This window comes from Ixodes scapularis, unplaced genomic scaffold (assembly GCF_016920785.2).
Source record: "Ixodes scapularis isolate PalLabHiFi unplaced genomic scaffold, ASM1692078v2 PGA_scaffold3__209_contigs__length_174095766, whole genome shotgun sequence".
In the NCBI taxonomy this organism is placed as follows: domain Eukaryota; kingdom Metazoa; phylum Arthropoda; class Arachnida; order Ixodida; family Ixodidae; genus Ixodes; species Ixodes scapularis.
In genome coordinates, this window is record NW_024609868.1 from 76435464 (window position 1) to 76454405 (window position 18942).

The 18942-nt window shown below is 44.8% G+C and overlaps 2 protein-coding genes across 2 annotated transcripts in view; both read right to left on the reverse strand.

The window, feature by feature from the left end:
* LOC115323048 (carboxypeptidase E) overlaps positions 1–18942 on the reverse strand; it is a 144941-nt gene that overhangs the window by 28547 nt on the left and 97452 nt on the right. The gene's annotated exons all lie outside the window — the stretch shown is intronic.
* Positions 1–18942, reverse strand: part of LOC120837789 (glucose-6-phosphate exchanger SLC37A4) — a 56462-nt gene that overhangs the window by 1915 nt on the left and 35605 nt on the right. The window contains exons 5-8 of the mRNA XM_040207381.3: positions 11513–11611; positions 1819–1980; positions 1023–1219; positions 390–528 (exon numbers count right to left, since the gene is read on the reverse strand). Coding sequence (XP_040063315.1) covers positions 390–528; positions 1023–1219; positions 1819–1980; positions 11513–11611 — 597 coding nt within the window. The remainder of the gene's footprint in view (positions 1–389; positions 529–1022; positions 1220–1818; positions 1981–11512; positions 11612–18942) is intronic.

Sequence of the window (18942 nt, forward strand, 5' to 3'; positions counted from 1 at the left end):
CAAGGGCAAAGCTCATAATCACGCCAGCCTTGCTACGTCACGAACGCGGGGAATCTTTTCTTTCTGTTTTTGTTTGTGCCGGATATCCCATGACGCATTGCGCTCTCCGTTCGCTTCTCTTCGAGCGCTTGCTCGAGTGCACCGTTTGGAACGAAAAATATAGCCAATCGTTCAAAATACAAACGTGTGATTATCATTTACGGTTAATATCCGTCATGCTTTACTCATTTCCGAACGAAATTTGAATATTTCAATTTTTGTTTCAGTAACCCTTTAACGTGCAAGAGATATGCTAGAAACTCGGTGGCTGTAACTTGAGCAGGTGCTAAGCGGTCACCTCAGTGCATCTCTACGTGCCGGTCCCCGATCCTGCTTAAGAAAGAGCTTACCACTGCCAGCCAGGGCGACGATGGCGTGCGACGTGCTCGTGAGGTGCGCAGGAGCAGACTCGGAAGCGACGACACCGAAGATGGCCATTGGGCCGTACGTGCCCACCCCGAGGACCAGCCCGATGGCACCGATCCACCACTGCAAACCCGCCAACCGTCAACCGCGGGCTCCAAGAGTTTGATTCGGGTATGGTGCCTGGCACGCATCTTTAACCGGTGTGTCTACCTGCCCAAGTCCTATTCTGCCCATCGCATCGAAAGTGGTCACAAAGTGGCAACAGACGACGACACAAAAGCTGGTGTGTAACGTTGTCGGATGCTGTGATCCAGGCGGTGGTGCTAGAAGTCCCAGCCATAAGTACTACAAGCGAACGTGAGTGTCGCTGTCGTTGCCGTGTCCCCTCGTCCTAGTTGCTAAAGATTTTGTGGACCGTCAAGCTGGAGAGGGACTTGCAGCGAAACACATGTCTGCTACATCCACCGCCATTGTTGTAACTCCGCCAGAATCACGGCCGGTGACAACGTGACATTTCTGCAACACCATCGGGCGGAAATCGACGGACCACTCTTTTGCAACGCTGTAAACACACCAGTTGAAGACACGTTCCGGGAAACGTAGTTCGGGGAACTTGCCTCCGAGGATTCCCGACCGACGTTGAAGCCCAGCAGATGAAAGGCTACCGCAGAGCACGCCGTGAAGAGCACAGCCAGTGGAACCCTTGGGCTGCTCCGCGACGAATCACTCGTGCGCACTTTCTTGTCTGTCAGGTATCCTGCCAAGATGCCTCCCAAGAGTCCTCCAGCCTCTATGCAGCTCATGAGGGCACTCGCTGCATGCCGGAGGCGCCAACCTCAGCTTCCTTAGATAGGGACGGCGCTGAATGAAAGGCACCGCTAAAATGCATCCCCAACTCTGGGACAAGCTCTCATTGCTGTGGTTTCTGTGCAGGCAGCTTGGCAACTCGGGCCATGCAAGCAAGCCAACAAAGAAGCAATTCGGAGAAAGGAAGCGCACAAAAATGTTGGTTTCTTCTCAAAAACAAAACAAAAAAAGAGTGGCCGAACTGATGATTTGGAGTCATCCCCGAACTAGTTGTTTGAAAGAATGTTTTGATTAGCTATCTTCCCCAGGGCCCCAACCTCACGCTATGAAATTTAACATTGTCACTGCCTTCTACTCTTTAAGACAAAAAAGTCAATTAGTCAGACCGCCCAGTCACTCGACACATATACACACTATAGTATTATCGAAACAAGATGTGTTTTAATTTTTCCATCCTATTACCTTCCTAGTAAATACCCAGATGGATAAGTGACCACAAAAGTAGGGGTTCGGCAAGAAAAACTGTGAACCAGTATGAAAACATTCAGCAGAGGCTTGTATTAGGGCAGCATGCAACGATGACCCATAAGAATGGATAGTACGCACCAGCAAACTGAGAATGGCCGAGGTCTTGTATGAGGTACAGCTGGCCCCAGTCGACTGCACCAGTCTTGGCGCCGAAGGCTGTCAAGTAGCCCAGGGACATCAGCCAGATGAATGGACTTTTTACCAGATCCATCACAGTTGCCAAGCTACGGTTGTCCTCACCTAAAGGTTTATACGACCATTGTCACCACCAACAAGGGGCCTAGTTAGGGAGGTCCATAGTGTTTGAGACAATTAAGTGGTGAATTACTTTTCAGTAATTTTCTTTTTAATTATTACAAATAAGGGTATAATTTAATTTAGAAAACTTGCTGGGTATCATCAAAAATCACTTTTAGGAAGATTTAAGGTTCCAGCAGTGTTTCACTACGCTCTGACAGAAGAGACAATCTAAATGTGGAGGATCATTAACCGAAACCTCGATTAGTATTTTAAAGTGATAGCGTTAAGGGCGAGACATTGCTGATTTCGGCCTTGTGGGTTATCGTCACCACGCATGTGAAGAATGTTTTTTAGTTATTAAAATTCTGTGCGTGTTTCAATTTGTTTAGTAGCGTTCAATGATTCCCAACAACCCTCCGTATGAAACTACTGTCAATCAAGACTGGTTATAACAAAGTCGATGGGAATCTGAAATCACTTTGCTATATCCGCTTCTTCGTTACATCTAAAATCCATAAATGTAACACGCAAAAAAAAAAAAAAAAGTACTATATGCAGTAAACTCTTACTTGAGCGAACGTCGGTTTGACAAATATTTCAGAATAACGAACTTTAAAAAAATTCTCAGCAGTTTCCTATACATTTTATGTAAAAAATGTTTTAGTTAGACGAATTTTGGAATAGCAAATATTTCAGTTCAAAGAACTTGATCGGTGGACCCAGGATTATTTTTGCAATCAGTTCAATGAAGTTTGGTGCTCTGCAGTGCTGGCTTAGCCAATGCCCGCCGCCGCCTCTGCAGTGGTGGCATATCATCGCTAGCGTTTACAGAGCCGCCGAGGTAAAGCGGCGGTGCGGAAGACAAAAACGAACCCCGTGGTGTGTCTTTTTTTTTCCTTATCATCGGTTCCGTTCGGCCATCTTAGTTTTGGGTAACAACGGCAGGACGGCAGTTTGTGCGCCCACTTTCGTAATGAGTACGACGAAACAGAAATGGTTGTCTCCATCAGACAAGCTCAAAATCCTTCAGCGTCTGAACAACGGTCAAAGGCAAGTGGACGTTGCGAAGGACTATGGGATTCCACCGTCGACGTTGTCAATGATAGTGAAGCAAAAGTCAAAGCTTGAAGAAGAAACTGTGTTCAATCCCAACAGGAAACGACTCTGCACGAGATATTTCAAGCCAGTAAACAATGCCGTTGCAGTATGGCTTCGTCACAGCAATGAGCAGTGCCAGGGGAAGGGCAAAAAAAATATAGACTCTCTGGGTAACTTTGTTACTTCATGCGCTTCAGGAGCGTTGGTGCAAATGAATATTAGTTTTTTTTTTTCAAAATGAGAAAGGCAGCAACGTAACTGTTATGCACTTTGTATATATCGATGTACATGACTCCATAAATTGCATTTCACACTTTTGACTCGATATTTGCTGTGCCCTATGCTATACCATATTCTAGCGAACATATTCAGTTTAGTGACCTTTCACTTAGGTGAACTATTTCCTTGGGTCCCTTGAAGTTCACTCAATTGAGAGTTTACTGTATAACACGGGCCATCAGGGGCACATGTTTACCGTGCTTGCAGAAAGTGGTTGAGGTTTCCCTGCACGTGCTCTCTGCTAGATCGGAAGACTTCTCACCAACTGCGATAAGCTCCGATCGAAAGAAAATCCTGCAACCTACGTACGGACCGCATCCAGAGCCCTATCGACAGCTGTTACGACTGCCACGGAGGACGCCGGCATTGGACGGCATTCTTCACGTTGATGCACACTTTGTTGAGAATGGCAACACACTTTTGTTTCGAGGAGATTGCCTTCGTTTTCCCCGTCGAGGTGCCGGCGGTGCCGGGACTTGCCATTGTTGAGTAGCCACAAGTCGCTGAATCGGTGCTTGTGCGAAGCTAGACTTTCGCGCAGAGAGTAACCACACCCGCTAACGACGCCGACAGGGAACACGAAGCAAACAAAGCGCACACGGCACGTTCGCGCTCAAGTTTGTGTTTCGTCTGTATTCGCACCTTTAGCTCGTTGCTCGCCCTCCCGCGGCGGAAACGGGAAGCGCCCTAGTGAGGGTCCCCCGATTGTCCTGCTCAGCGGGCACGGTGGAACTGCTTGCGAGGATGGCTTGCGAAATGTCATTTCCGAATGCAAACAACACTCTTCACTGTTCCAACGTAGGGCTGCAGCCGGTATAGGGTTGTACCTTATTAGAAAGTTCTAGTATTGCGTATAGAAAGAAACGCAAGTGCTGTGCGTTTGCGTTTCTTGCGTGCTCCACGTTGCGCATGCGCGCCATCACCATGCGTCAATATAAGATTGCAATTTTGGGCTCCGCGCAAGCGCACTGTGGAACACACAAAGCTAACGCAAACACACAGCGCTTACGTTTGCTTGTATAGGCTATACTAAAACTCACTATTGTAAAATCCCGAGAGATGCCCCACCCCCGAAAGGTAACCAATCCCTATTGTTGGCTTGATTTGCAATTTTCTTTTAAATACCGAGAGGTAGCCCAACTTCTGACTGGTAAGTGAAGTCATCTTTGCTTTTTTGTCCTGCCGTGATAACATGGTTTGGCAGGGACATATGATCTTAAATTATCATCTTTTAAAACTTTTCTCGATTGAACACCGAAAGTTAGCCCACTCCTTATTTTCACACAATTTTCTCTCGATTTTAGGTGGGCTATCTCTCAGGATATTACGGTACTGCTTCACCGGCTTCCAACGCCAACGAAACGTGCTGCGGTGAGCAGACGTGCAAGCAGGTAGGCGTTCCTTCGAATTGGAAAGGCTGAGATTAGCAAAACGACCGTGCGTAAAAATGAAAGTAACTAACTGTTACAAAAAGATTATTAAATTTAAGAAAAACTTTCTTTTCTTTTTTTTTCTTGGGGGGGGGGGGGGGGGGGTGGTCATTTGGTTTGGAAGGATATTGGCGGCAAAATTGGAAGTTTTGCCGATTGTCAAAAGTCGCGACTTTGATAGCACCATATGCTTTACCCAGAATTAATGTAATTTCACATGGATTTCTCACATTAGTGAGAATGTTTTCATTGATTTTAGACTTCTTATTTCATAACTTTGTAATTAAAAATGCTAAAATTCGTGCCTGTGATGATAGTTAGCACACTTTTGATTGTCATACTTGTTAATGTGTTTGAAATTAGATCATAAGCAACAAATTATATGAGCTTGAAAAATTATGTATTAAAATATCTTAATTTTAATATTATTAAAGGGACCATGAAATGACTTTTTTACTTTTTCCAGATAACTTTTACAATAAACCGTCAATGTTCACTGAATGCCGAACAGGCATCCGTTTTCGTCTCGGTTTATTAACTTCTACACAAAAAATTAATGAAATATTGACTTTTTCTTGACCGCAAAACAAGCCGTGACGTACGATGTTTCCGGAACCGGAAGTTCTCTCGGCAGTAGGAGATGGGAGCGTTAGCGAGTTGGGGTGCGCCGGTGGGTTTTACTGCGCCGATGTCACCGACGTATTTTCTGAATCGGCGCCTCTCATCGCCGCATCGCAGCTGAGCGAAATTCAATGAGATACGTTGCGCTACAGCGACAGCAAGGGACTAGTCCCATACGCCGGTATGCCTGTTGGGAAGTGCAGATGGAAACAAATTGCCGCGGCTTTTTTCGCGGTCTCGGAGATGCAGGAGCGAGCCGACGTTAAAAAAGATACGTTTGAACTACGAGTGTCAGCAAGAGCCACGTAAATACCTGTTCACACTCGGAGCGGACGCGCGCGTTTGATGAAGTGCTGTATTCGCGCTGTTGGTAAGCGCTTCGGGACCGATCTTTTACGATTGCAACTCGATACTGACGCGACACTCGGCAAAGAAAGGTTGGACCGGTATTGCACGTATACCTCCCACGAACTGTTACAGCTCGACAGTGACGTGCAGTCTGTCAGAATAAAAATGGCATACCAATAACAAAGTGTACATACCGTGCTACGAAGGTAATCCATACAGCGTTTATTTCAGCTCTATATCACACAAAACAAGGAGAGGATCGACGAGGGTCCCTTTTCGACGAGTGTTCGTCAACACTGCCTCGGAAAACAAGGGGAAGAGATTGACCTCACCTCTTAACCTAAAATTGAGGTCAGCGATCAAACTATAATACGGAAGGGTCCACAAGGGTAGCGCGGGCATATTCCATTCAGTACGCCAGCCGGTCGTAGGCAGACAGACGGTCTTGCGACGAAGCAACGCTGCGCCGAGTCGGAGTGCCTGCTAGGCCTATATTCTGAGAGCTTCGTCGGAGCGGGATTCGCGGCTATTGTCGCTCTTCTCGGGTGTTTGTGGATCCAGCGTTCTTGTTCGTCGTGGTTTGTTTTAAGTACACTTTTTCTTGCTGCTTGAAGTCGGCACGCGCGAGATGAACACGTAGAAAAATAAACGTTCAGTCAGTCAGAGTTTTGAGAGGAAGGAAACCAAAGGAAATAACCGTTCTTATGTCGGCCCTGCCCTACTGCGCACGCGCAGTAGTTGCTTCGTTTACCACACGATAGATGGCGCTTGGCTGTCAGCATTATCAAATTTGGCAATTTTCGCCACACATCTCTAATTATGCTACAAAATGTGGGTCTGAATATTTAACAAAACTTTTAGGAAACATTCGCCGGCTATTTATTGTTTACGATCGCGGTGCTGGTGAGGTAGGCTCTTACCCAATAGGCGACGTGGATTCGGCTGACGTGCTCCATTTCTGCGGATGCATCGTAGTGAAAAGGCAGAGCTTTCGAAGGAGAGAAGTCGCAAAAGAGTCCAGTTTTCTTTTAAAAGTTCTATAGCAAAATAATTTTTTTTGGCTCCCTAGTTTTGTGTTTTTGTGTTTCTTTTCACACCTTTTACGACGTGCGGTGGATGAAATTCGATTTTAAAATAATTTCATGGTCCCTTTAATATTAATACAAATCGCGGCAATGTATGCCCCCATTAACGCCACAATCACAAAAATATGCCATTTAACCATAAGAGTCTTTCCAGAAAAGTATCTTTTTGTTTTCTTTTTAGCATATGAAAAACTCTGACATTGTTATCAAGATAGACAAACAGTCAAACACTGAATGAAATATAAAGTCCTACTATATGTGTCACGCACGTTGCTTTAAAAACACACACACTTTAGCTGTCTGAAACGGATTGTCTTTGGGTTGTTGTAGTGAGAACAGCATGTCTTAATTTATGTTTTGTGAATATATTTTAAAAATTGGATTTATTCTGTTTTTGTTGTCCTGGGAAACATGTTAAAGCAATTAATCATATAAACACTCAAAAACCAATTAAAAGGGCCGCAATTTATTATTTCACATGACAAGTATCTGAGTGTGAAAAGGCAGCAGGAATGCACAAGTATCAGGACTATTTTTTTCAACAAATAGAATACAATAACTGGATTGAACATGTATGTCATAAAATAAGGTTTCCGCAAACAACTTCTTTAACTAAATAATTACGATGTGGGACACATCTTGAGTTATGAAAGAACCCGAAATTAAGACCTACTATACTGAAAAATTAAATCCAAAATAGAGGTAGTTTCAGTTTCGCTCCAGAATTAAAATGTGCCTCCTGGTGTAAATATTACGCTAAACACCGGTTTTGTTTTAAAGATAAGGAGGTGACCCGCGCTCATAACACCCTAGCTTCCTTGTATTACCAGAAATAACTTGCGTCGCTCAGTGAAGCCAGCCCACTAGAAAGGCTCAACAGCGGCATGCCCCTTCGACCCTCACTATACCCGCCATTTTGGAAATCGAGTGGCGCCACCTATAGTGAATTGGAGACGCAAATAAAAAGCTAGATTTAAAGGAGCTGTGCAACGATTTTAATGTTGAAAGAATTGGCATCTTCTACTTTTGACATTGTTTATCTTGACACAGAGGACACGCCTCCTTCCATCAAAATGTTGCGATTGAACCGCGCAATCGCAAGGCAAGAATTAGAATATTCCCCGACCTGCAGCCGCGAGCAGCGGTCATGAGAACCACGCGGCATGACGTCAATGGGAGTCTTGTAGAAAGATAGCAAGTTGTGCGAATACCTGCTCGATAAAAGGTAACTTTTCTATAAATCTTGTTGTTCCAACATAAATATAAATGCGTCAAAAAACTGGTATCATCGACTAAACTTTTATTATACCAAGTTTTAGTGGCGCCATTTATCCCCAAGGTCTCAACTCTATCTGCTACCGCGAACAGCCGCCAGAGGGGGAGGGGGATAGAGCCGGACGGGTATGGCCGGACCCGGATGAGACTTTCCTCCTTTCACCATATTGTTCACGCTGCACCCACCAGCAGGTGGCCACGTGGTTGCGAGCGGGTAAGTTCTCGCTGCTCACTGATGGCTTTAGAGAGAAAGCTTCACCGGAACGCCGAGCGACCCGCATTGACGTCACAGTGCACGTGACTCGGAAAATGGTGAAGGAGTTGAGAGGTGCCGAAAACCTCAATATTTGTCCAGTTTTAAAATAAAAACTAGGACATGCAGGCAAAAGCGTTTTTTTTTTGACTTTACTACAGAAAGGTAGAGATACCAACTCCCAAATTATTTAAGCAAAGCACCGAAATTGTTGCACAGTCCTTTAAAAAATGTGCAACTTTTTTTTTGCCCCTCTTTCATTAAAGCTTCTAATTTATAAAACCTTAATTTGCCCTAAACTTGAATATACCGCCTCAATCTGGAACCCTGGTATCACCCAATTGCATCTGCCGTAGAATCCATTCAAAACCGCTCCACCCGTTTTATACTTTCTAACTATCATCGCACAGCTAGCACCACTTTAATGAAAGCATCTCTATCCTTGCCCACTCTTTCTCTTCGTCGAAAGATATCCTGTCTATGCTTGTTCCATAAGATATAGGTATCGCTCTAACCTTACTCTCCGCCAAGCATTATTTTCTGAACCATTTTACATATCATCACACACCGATCATCAATTAAAAGTTGGGATCCCTCATTGCAGGCACACCTACCTTTAATGCCTCGTTTTTGCCCCAAACCTCGATTGAATGGAACCGCCTTCCCGCAGCCATTATCACAATCACAAGCCTCAGATAAATTTAAAGAGAAACTCCGGTGATTTTTTCATGGTCGCTGATTTGTTTCAAAATTGGCTCAACACACTGATAGACATGGCTCTACGAGTTCCCCAAGTATTGCGTGAAAAGAAAAAAAATTTGCGAAGTTCTTGAATTTTCGAATTTCGTTTTCAGTGTTTCTCAAACCAGGAGCCCCTACTGGCAACATTGAAGTGTGACGACAGAAATGCTACGAAGTGGGCAGTAAATCATGTTCCCAACTGATTACAAGACGTTTGATGGTGGGAAAAGAATGTTTGGTAACTGATTCACCGAGAAGCACGCAAAAAGCACTCGACATATTCTGTTTAAGACTACATGCACGACCTGAAAGTCTGTGCCATGTGTGACGTCACACCACTGAAGAGCGCGCAAAAATTTGAATGCTGGTTTCGGCATTATCTTCATTTACGGTTTTCTCAATTGCTATTTTGAATTTCGAGAAAATAAATAGCATAATATGACGAATGAAGTCCGGGTAGTCAGAAAATGCAATTTGTTAGGTAGCTCAAAAAACGGCTGGAGTACCCCTTTAAGACTGCCATTACTAACCTGTTACATGATGTTTAGTAGTGATTTTTTGTATTTTTTGCCTTTTCATTGTTACTGTAAACAACTAAATTTTTACGAGGACTTAATTTTCGCGAATTTCGCGAATCGCTTACAATTTGCGAAAAATATGTCCCGCGAACAATTCGGGCAATATGTGAACGCTACGGAAGCTACACTCGATTCGCGAAAATTAGAACCCGCAAATAATTTCAAATTTTCAGCTTTGGCCCTTTGGCTTTGTTTAGTAGTTATTTTGTGTATTTTTTGCCTTTTCGTTGTTATTTGCTTTGTTCCATTTACTGCGCCCCACTCCTCTCTCTAATGTGGTGGGCCCTGAGAGACATAATAAATTAAATGAATGAAATGAACCACTCAATTGGAGTCACGTGGTTTGTGGGCCAGGTTTACAAAACGAGCTGCAGCCTGCAAGGAGCCAAAAGCATTCACATGGGATTGGGAAAACGTGATCGCTTCGCTATAGCCGCTATTTCATTATAACTAAGGTTCCGCGTTTTCGGTTTTTATTTTTTCAAAATTCGCCATACTTTTTTCGGTGTTTATTTAAAGATTCAATTTTCATTTTTTTTCCCGGTGTATATTTATGCCCACAAAAATTTACAGTTTTTTTCGGTGAATATGAAAGAAACACCATCGGACACCGGACCAGATGATCCTTGCAACTCTAAAATTCGTGATCCCTCAAGGAACAACGGCACAAATACACTGAATAACAAACATCGACACTTTATTTGGCAAATGTGTGCAACTGTAAGAAAAAAACAAAAAAAAACACACAGATGTACAAACAAGTCAGTGTCCAAAATACATGGAACTTCACCTTCTGTACATCAGGATTACGTGATCTTATTATAGCAAACACATATGTACTTTCCCAGGTTCGCGTTGATCCAAACTCATTTTTTCCTTATTAATGAACCTGGGCTTCGAGAATGCCCTCTCAATGTTAACACTGGACACTGTCAGGCTGAGGAGATGAAGCGCTGCCTGATCCAAAATTGGCCAATCAACCAAATGCGACTACCAAAAGAGACACGGTGCAACGTTTTGAGGCATAACATATTTTGTGTACTCACTAAACTCTGACTGCGGATCTTGCACCGAAAACTCCAAACCCTAATTATAACTGACTTCGTTATAAACGGTCATGACAGTATGACACAATTTTTACTAATTAAAATGTTAACTATTCAATATAACAAACCATTTATTTTTCCAAATGCTACATAACCCTTTATGCAGGTACTTTAATTGTTACTGACAACACCAATCTCTATTTTATATACAATACATAGTTTTTGCGAGAAATGTTTGCCCACATTTCGTGAAACACCTGGCATGACATTTCGCCTCAACAGTTACTAGATGTGTGTTACTTATCATAGCCGCATAGAAGCTCAATCACACATCTGCAGATATTCTGCATGCAACAAACCAAATTTTTGCCAATGTGCTCACAACAGGCAAATAATGTAATATGTTCCATTCTCAAAGTATTCATTTGGTCAGTGCCTCTAGCATATATTTGGGCAGTCATAATAGCTGACTCGACACTTCCTAAACCATGACTGCTCAGCCGAACGGCTTTCGATTAAAGGCATGCAGCACTTGACACCCTTAGACCTAATAAACCAAAGAATTTGTCCCCTATAAGCTTCCCCAGTAAAAAAGAAAAAAAAAAGGCAGATAAATCTGCAGAACTTTTTGTTTTGTTCTTTACTCTACAATCTAAGAAATTCCAGCGATTGGCCCTACCAAATGCTTTGCGGGAAAGTACTAGACACTCCAAATATCTTACAGTGCATTGTCTAATGCTTTTCTCCTAACATAACAGTCAATATGGTAATCTGTTACCTTGCCGAGCATCTTCCACGACAGCCTGGAGGCCAACGTCAGTGGGCTTGTCCACCAGTGCCAACCTAGAAGCAAGCCCCGCAACTATGGGTAGGGCACCTGTAGGATATGGCATTCGTATCAGTGAATGACAGCCTGGCAAATAGCACTGGTCATGAATTAGGAGATCTTATAAGCAATTATGCATGAGTTACACATTCATTACCTTGAGCTTCATTTTACTATAACTGCTTAACGAAAACCTTGGGAAGACCATTGTGTATATATGATGACAACGCAACTGAGCTAAAAGCAGTTGAAATATTTATGACAAACGCATGCATTTGTAGTCACTCTGGGCCAGTGACACACCTTTTATAGATACACTGAGCAACAATCAACATGCTTGTTTTCCTAACCGACATTTTCAGTGATGTGATTGGCCTAAGCCATTTTGGAGCACCTTTTGGAGCAGCCAAAACAGTGTTTTGGAGCAGGAAATGTGGCCTTTGGAGCAGCCAAAAGAGTGTTTCGGAGCTAAAAAAGTGACTTATGGAGCATATATTCTTAGAAAAATAAATATTTGTTTTAAGTGCTGGACAAACGAAGGGCACTATGTGTTGTGTTGTGATGTGACGTGTTGGGGCGGAACTCGCTGCTTGTGTTTTTGTTGCCGAGACATCCCACAAGTATACAGTGCTGTAAGCGTTGCCGAGCAATTCCGAAAAAAAAAACAAGAAAAAAAAAACTTGCTATTGTTTTACTGCTTCCCGACGTGGCAGATTTTTATAAAAAGTAAGCAAATGTAAAACAATGAATTGCAAGCGTCCCGGCTGGTGCCTCTCGTGCAATCATGTTCACATGCAAGCGAAGGCAACATCGGCAGGCTTCCAGTTACACGTGCTTCGTCGCGCGAGCGGAGACAACGGCTGTTCGACCGAAACCGAAACCATGCCACTCCGCTCCGTCGCCAACTGGTTCCCAAAATAGTATGCAAAATGTAACTGTCCAGCATACTACAATAAACAGTACAGCGGCGCGTGCTTGCCAGGCCGGCAGGCGAGGTACAGGCTATACACACAGAAAAAAAGAACCTGAGTATCGATGCAAGACATTGCGAATCAGGGTCAAAAAGTTCTTGGGCCGCTTTGTGCAACGACTGAACTCGAGACAAACAAGCGCGGTGTGCGGGTTCAGCGTGCAGGCATTGCCTCCTTTGCTTTTGCTCACTTCTCGTCGTCAACTTTTTTCGCGGCAGATTTTACACGTACCGAGGTCCCTCTCGAAAGAAAGCTTATCGAGAGAAACCTAGGTAATCAAAACTTCGCCAAGCAGTCATTGAGTTAAAGAGGGATTTTTATAGCAGCGTATGATTTAAACAAGAGCAGGAATGTCGATGCGTTTCAGTTTAAAAAGCGCCATATCTGCAGCGACCTGGGGACGGCAACACACGACGTCGCGCAACCACGGCTACTGTGGTCGCGCGAGCGCTTCAGCTAACTCGCCGCGCAAGGAACTCTCGCCGCGCGGCGTGTCTGGCACTCGGCACACTAACATCGGAGCGTCCGCACAGGCCCGCGTCTATCGCTAAAAAAATTAAAAAAAAAAAAAAAGTAAGAAAGACGCCAGACGAGATTCCCGAGACGACGAGAGCGCGAAACGCGAGACGACGGGAAAAATCATGCAAAACCGAATAGACTATTGATGCAGGGTACTTTGTGTCCGGCGGCGTCTTTTGTGCCACCAAGCTCTAGCATGCTCAATTACGGTTCTCAGTTTAGTTTCGTTTTTGAAAGGCAACCAAAATTGGTCCTTTGGCGCAGGCTTGGCGCAGATTAGCCACATTTTGGCGAAATGTAGCAGGATGTAGCAGGATTAGCCCCTTGGCGCAGTTTGGCGCAATTGGCGCAGCAATCACATCACTGCATTTTTCACACTCAGCACCGTGATGCAGGCGAAACATAATGCAGAAAGGAGTGATCAAAATAGTTCACTACCTAATTTAAACGCACCTTTGTTCTCAGATCGAATCTGGCCTGAAATAGTGCGTATCCAAGTGAACATTTTTCTTTTGCAGGATACACTGGCATAGCATGGCTGTGGAGGTTTGTTCTTGACAAAATGCCATTCCGTTTAATTTGCAAATAAGCATCAGCCTTGCTAATTGATATTTTATTTTATTTATTTATTTATTTATTACGTACTGAAGGCCTTGATTAGGACCTTGCATCTGTGGAGTACAAATCTAAAAGATGCAAATAATGAAAAAAAAAAAAACACCCACACACGGTTTATGAGCTCGCTCCCGGGTGGCTTGTTGCATGGTAAAACACTTAAAATAGCAGCAGAGGCTGGCGATGAGCAAGATATTCGCGATAATTAGTACTTTTAGCGAAATATATGAACTGTGACCACCTGTGAGCAAGCTCACAAACCATTGTGCAGACGACCAGTATGACCAGTATGACCGCCGTGTTTGCTCTATTTTAATACTTTACTATCTTTGACTTTAACTCAGAAAAAAAAAAAATCAGTAACACAACTTTTCGCGAAACTATGTTCCCGTACTCAATTTCAAGATTTGCATTTTTTATTCGAATTTTGCAAGGCGTGCCAAATGTGTTAGTCCTTCTTCCATTTTGCTGGGGCCTCCTTTCACCCCTCCCCTCCTACAGCATTTTGTCATGGGCGCGGGACACACCCCCCCCCCCCCCCCTTTCCCCGAAACAAAGTTTTGGCTAGGTGCCTAAAGTGACCGTAAATCGATGACCAAATCTACAAAATTATAAAGGGGGAAAAAAAAAAAAGGCTAAAATAGTGCATATTACTTTCAGAGAAAACAAAACAAAAATCTCGCGATTTTGATTGACCGAAATGTCCGTGCACCGAAACGCCCTACACCGAAACGTCCGTGCACCGAAACGCCCTACACCGAAATGTCCGGATCCCATGCCGAAAATGCGGAGCATAGGAACTTCCACAACGCAGTACGTTTTGAACACCCCCCCCCCCCCCCCTTTTTTTTTTTCTTTTTATCGCTTTTTTATAGAATACGTTTTATTCCTGAAGGACACCCTCCTGCGTTTGGGGGTGGGGTGTTAATTCGACTATTATGTTTGTGTCACTTGTTTACAGTAATTCTCCATTGATTTTATTTTGCACCCAAAAATTAAACATATACGGAGGTGGCCGAAGCTTGGAGGAAAATTTGAGAATGACGCTGACCTTTCCTTTCAGGTATCCCTCCCGTACAGAGTTCCAGTTCTGTGTAATGTCGCATTAATAGCTCTCATTTAGTACTTTCAATGCATCACGGGGACAAATATATCTGAGGCATTTCGACAACAACGAAAACATGTTTGGGTACCTCAAGGATGTCTGCGTGCAAAATGGGTCGTGCAAAATGTTTTGTACATTCAGTAAATTCCGCGAAGAACTAATCCCTGACGTTGATAACTTTCAAGAATACTAATACCCATTAGTTTGCTTCTCCGCGCAATAGAAGACGCAAAAAAAAGAATAAATAAAGGAAAGAAACAGCTTCCCCCCCGCCCCCCCTTAACTTGCAATTAGAATAAGACATCCCGTGAACTGACGCTAATTATATGTACGTCAGTGTTCGTCATAGTTATGCGCTGGGGTTGGCAAAGCATAGAGCATGGGCTGAGCTTCAGTTATTGTTAAAGTTTAGCTGTTCTCATCTTTGATTGAACACGACCCATTACGCGAATGTTTGGCGATGCTTATTGTCATTATCCCGAGCACTCGACTCCGGCTCATGACAATCGAGCACGTTAGGATGCTACATGACTTGCGGAGCGAAGTCGTGATATCATGTGACGTCACGGTGTCATAACGCTAATAAATCTAAGGACGTCTTAAATTTAAATCGATTTGACGCAGTGTGTCACGCGACTACGTCACATGACGTTTTACGAGGCCACGTGACGTGACATCGCTTGACAGCATATATGGTGCCTGGAGCGCGTCTCCGACTGTGTTTAGCGTTCCCCCCCACCCACACATCTAAAGTGGTCCCAAAGAATCATCAAATGACATCACAAAAGCCCGGGGTGTTCTGCTGTCGGATGTCGCGATCCTGGCGGTTGCGGCCGTAGAAATGCTGGCGAAAAGCGCGACCAAACGCGAGTGTTGCTGTCGTCGCGGCGTCCCAACTTCTGGCTACTGAAGCCACCTTGAACTACCACACGGCAGAGCGACCTGCGGCAGAACAGCCATCTGCCACATCAACCACTGCTGCTGGGACACCGCCAAAATCGCGACCGGCAACAGCATGACAATTCTATGACCGTATGACGTCATCAGGCGCAAATCGAGGGACCACTTTTTTTTGGTCGGCGCAAGCCTCTCGAGACGCGTTCCAGGCACCCTACTTGACACCAAGCACGTCAAGTGACCGCGTGACACATGATTAATCATAGTGCCTAGAGTAAGTGAATGTCCCCAGAGTACCGAAGCTTTGTTTCAGAATCGATTCGCGGCGGAGAAGTCGCGCTCCAACCCATCCCAAATATAGCGCGGCCCTGTGCGGTCGAAGCGAAGCGCGTTCAGTCAATGTAACATTCGTTCTCGTGCGAGCTCTTCAACCACTTTCCTGGACTGTGGCGACACTGTTTTGTTTTTATTAAAGTTCTTTCCTTCGTTCCGAGTGGTGCGTGACTTGCTCCTCGCTATCTCGTCTTTCTCTCTTGCCTCGAGAGTCGAAAACACATCGAAGTCGAGTGGCTTACCGTTTGAGGCGTAAAGTTTCAAACTCATGAACAGCGCAACCGGAGCAAGCAAACGAGCCGGCAATAGCCAAACCAGATCCGTAACCACTTGATAAAAAAAAAGAGAGAAAATTAACGCATTTTTCGATGTCAGAGCCTACACCCGCGCGTACCCGCCGTGCCCGTGGTAACGCGGAAACGTATTACATATATTTTCTGTTGTTTTTGGGCCGATCCTCAAAATGGTCGACTGATAACTTCCTCCACGGGCTAAACCCAAGGAGGCTAGAAGTACTAGGAGAGGGCACGTTGCAATATTGGTGAAGCCTAGTCATAAAAAGTTTCAACGATGTTGTGGCCATTGTGACCGTAGATCTCTTTGGCTATTGGTGCGCGTGACATGTCACGTGTGAGATGGACGGTTGATTGTAGAAGGACTCCTTCCAGGCTTGCGCGCGCTCCGTCCGGTAGGTTTTATCAGATCGAAGGCTAGCTTGTGGTGTATTTTAGTACCCCATAGCTAGACGAAGGCTAGCTACGGTCACGTGATGTGGTCACGTTGGCGTGGTAAGTGAGGAGAGTAAGGAGGAAAATGAGAAAAAGGCGAGGCGTCAAGGGAGCATGGCTTGTGGAGGCTACGCGGCTGTCGTCATGCCCTCTCCTAGGCTTCTATCCTCCTTGGCTAAACCAGCCAATCAGAACTGGATTCTGCGGGATTCATTTTCGGTGAGCGGACTGAATGGGATTTGGGAACATTCAGTGACTCGTGCCAATACAAAAGCGGCAGGTGTACCCCCAATTCCAAACACTTTGCAATTTTGTATATGACGATTTGGTCAATATATAGAATCACAGCTGCCAGTTTTTATTCTCAAATATTCATTTCGTAATACTAACAAAAAAGAAAAAAAAAACCAAAAAACATGAACCGTTTTGAATTGGTTACCTTTATATTTTGTTCCGGTTCAGATCCAAGATGGCGGCGAAGATTTCGGTTCTGTTCAGTTCCGGTTCGGCTAAAAATAACGGTTCGGTTCCGATTCGACACCCTGCTCTGAACCAGCCGCGAAGGTTACGGCTCAAGTGAACCAATCAGCGTGTCGAAGTGAGGCACACAGGATACGCATCGTTGGACTGTTCTCCCAGAGAGGTCTCGCTCGGATTGGTTCAAGCCTTTCGGTGTGTACTTTTTGATGCACGGAAATCTTGGTTTTGGGCTTTTCGGTACACGAACTTTTCCTTGTACGGACGTTTTCGGTCCACTCACATTTCAGGGGAAATATTCTCAAATACCGTGATACATAGTTAAACCTCCCAGCATTTTGACAGAAACGCCTTATTAGAGGGATTTTGAGAGTTCCAGTATTCTGCTTCCAATTTTATATAAAATGAACGTCATCGTGCGTCATTCAATTTATATTTACGAGCCTACCGTTGTGCCACCGTCTTTCCGTTGGTTATTAGAGCAGTTGAAATCAGCCACTTCTAACTTTTTGAGCCCTTCTCTCGGAGAGAGAAAGATTCGTTTTCTGCGACCCGGGGGCCCTCTTGACGGCACGTAACGAAGAATCGTTCAAAAAGTAAAACATATCCAAAGATGTTTCCTTGGTTTTGTTTTACTTCGGTCTCACCGTCTCACTCAGCTTTTCCTCTCTTCCCAAAAATGCATTCTTTCGAACGTGTTGATGTGTGGCCGTCCTTTCCCCGCGATCTTAGAATGGACTTAGCGGACTCTACGAACCATCGGAGTCAATGCAACGCTCAGAAAGTATGACGCGACAAGAGGACAAAACACGTCGCTGCCCTTGTTGCGCCGGACCGGAAGGTCACGCGTTCTCCTTTGGAATGGCTCCGATGGCTCGTAGCGTCCGTGCGGTCCTGTTGAGACTTGAGGGACAGTCAGACCACAGGCCATTGACGCTTCTAGGGTTCTCTCCACTTAGATGAGAACCCTCCGTGAGCCGATGCAGTGTGGCAGGGAGGGAGAAGGATCATGTTACACGTGCTGAGGGGAAACGATAACAGGGCTGCTAGAAAGCACAGAAGATACAAACTAAAAGCGAGGCCCTGGCGCGGCTTCTCGATCCCCTTGAGGGATCGAGGTGATCGTGGCCTGGTCACCGCTCGCGAAAAACAAACTAACAAAGTAAATAGAAAACGACAATTTTCCATCTGCAGCCCTACCCTAAAACGAAAAGACAAAAAAAAAAAAAGTAAGAAAAGAAGTGTAGGGGTTAACAGACAGCTGAGTTTGGAGAAAGAGGAGTTTTCGTAGACCGTTTTCTCACTTCCTCTACGCCGGGGGTGCACAACATACGGCCCGCGGGCCGCATGCGGCCCGCGAGCGCTTTACTAGCGGCCCGCGGCCCGGCTCAGTACAGAAATGCCCTTACTATGCCATTCTACCCATTGAGCGCCCGCTCCGCTTGGCAAGCAGCAGTGAAACCCTCTGACCTACTTCTCTGTCTTCGACGAAGTAACTACGATTTCTCAATTCACATTTTCCCTCTTCACTAATCCGGCTGAGAACAATAAAACAGCATGTGCAGCTGTCCCTGTTCATGGTGTAGATCTGTGTCAACATGTCTGTACACGGAACGCGAAAACTTGTAGCTCTCTCTCAACAGCTACCTTCCCTGTTTCACCACGGACGCTATCAACCCTCTCCTTTTTTGTTGGGATTGTTAGGGGTCGCATCGTCGGATTGGAGGTCGAGGAATG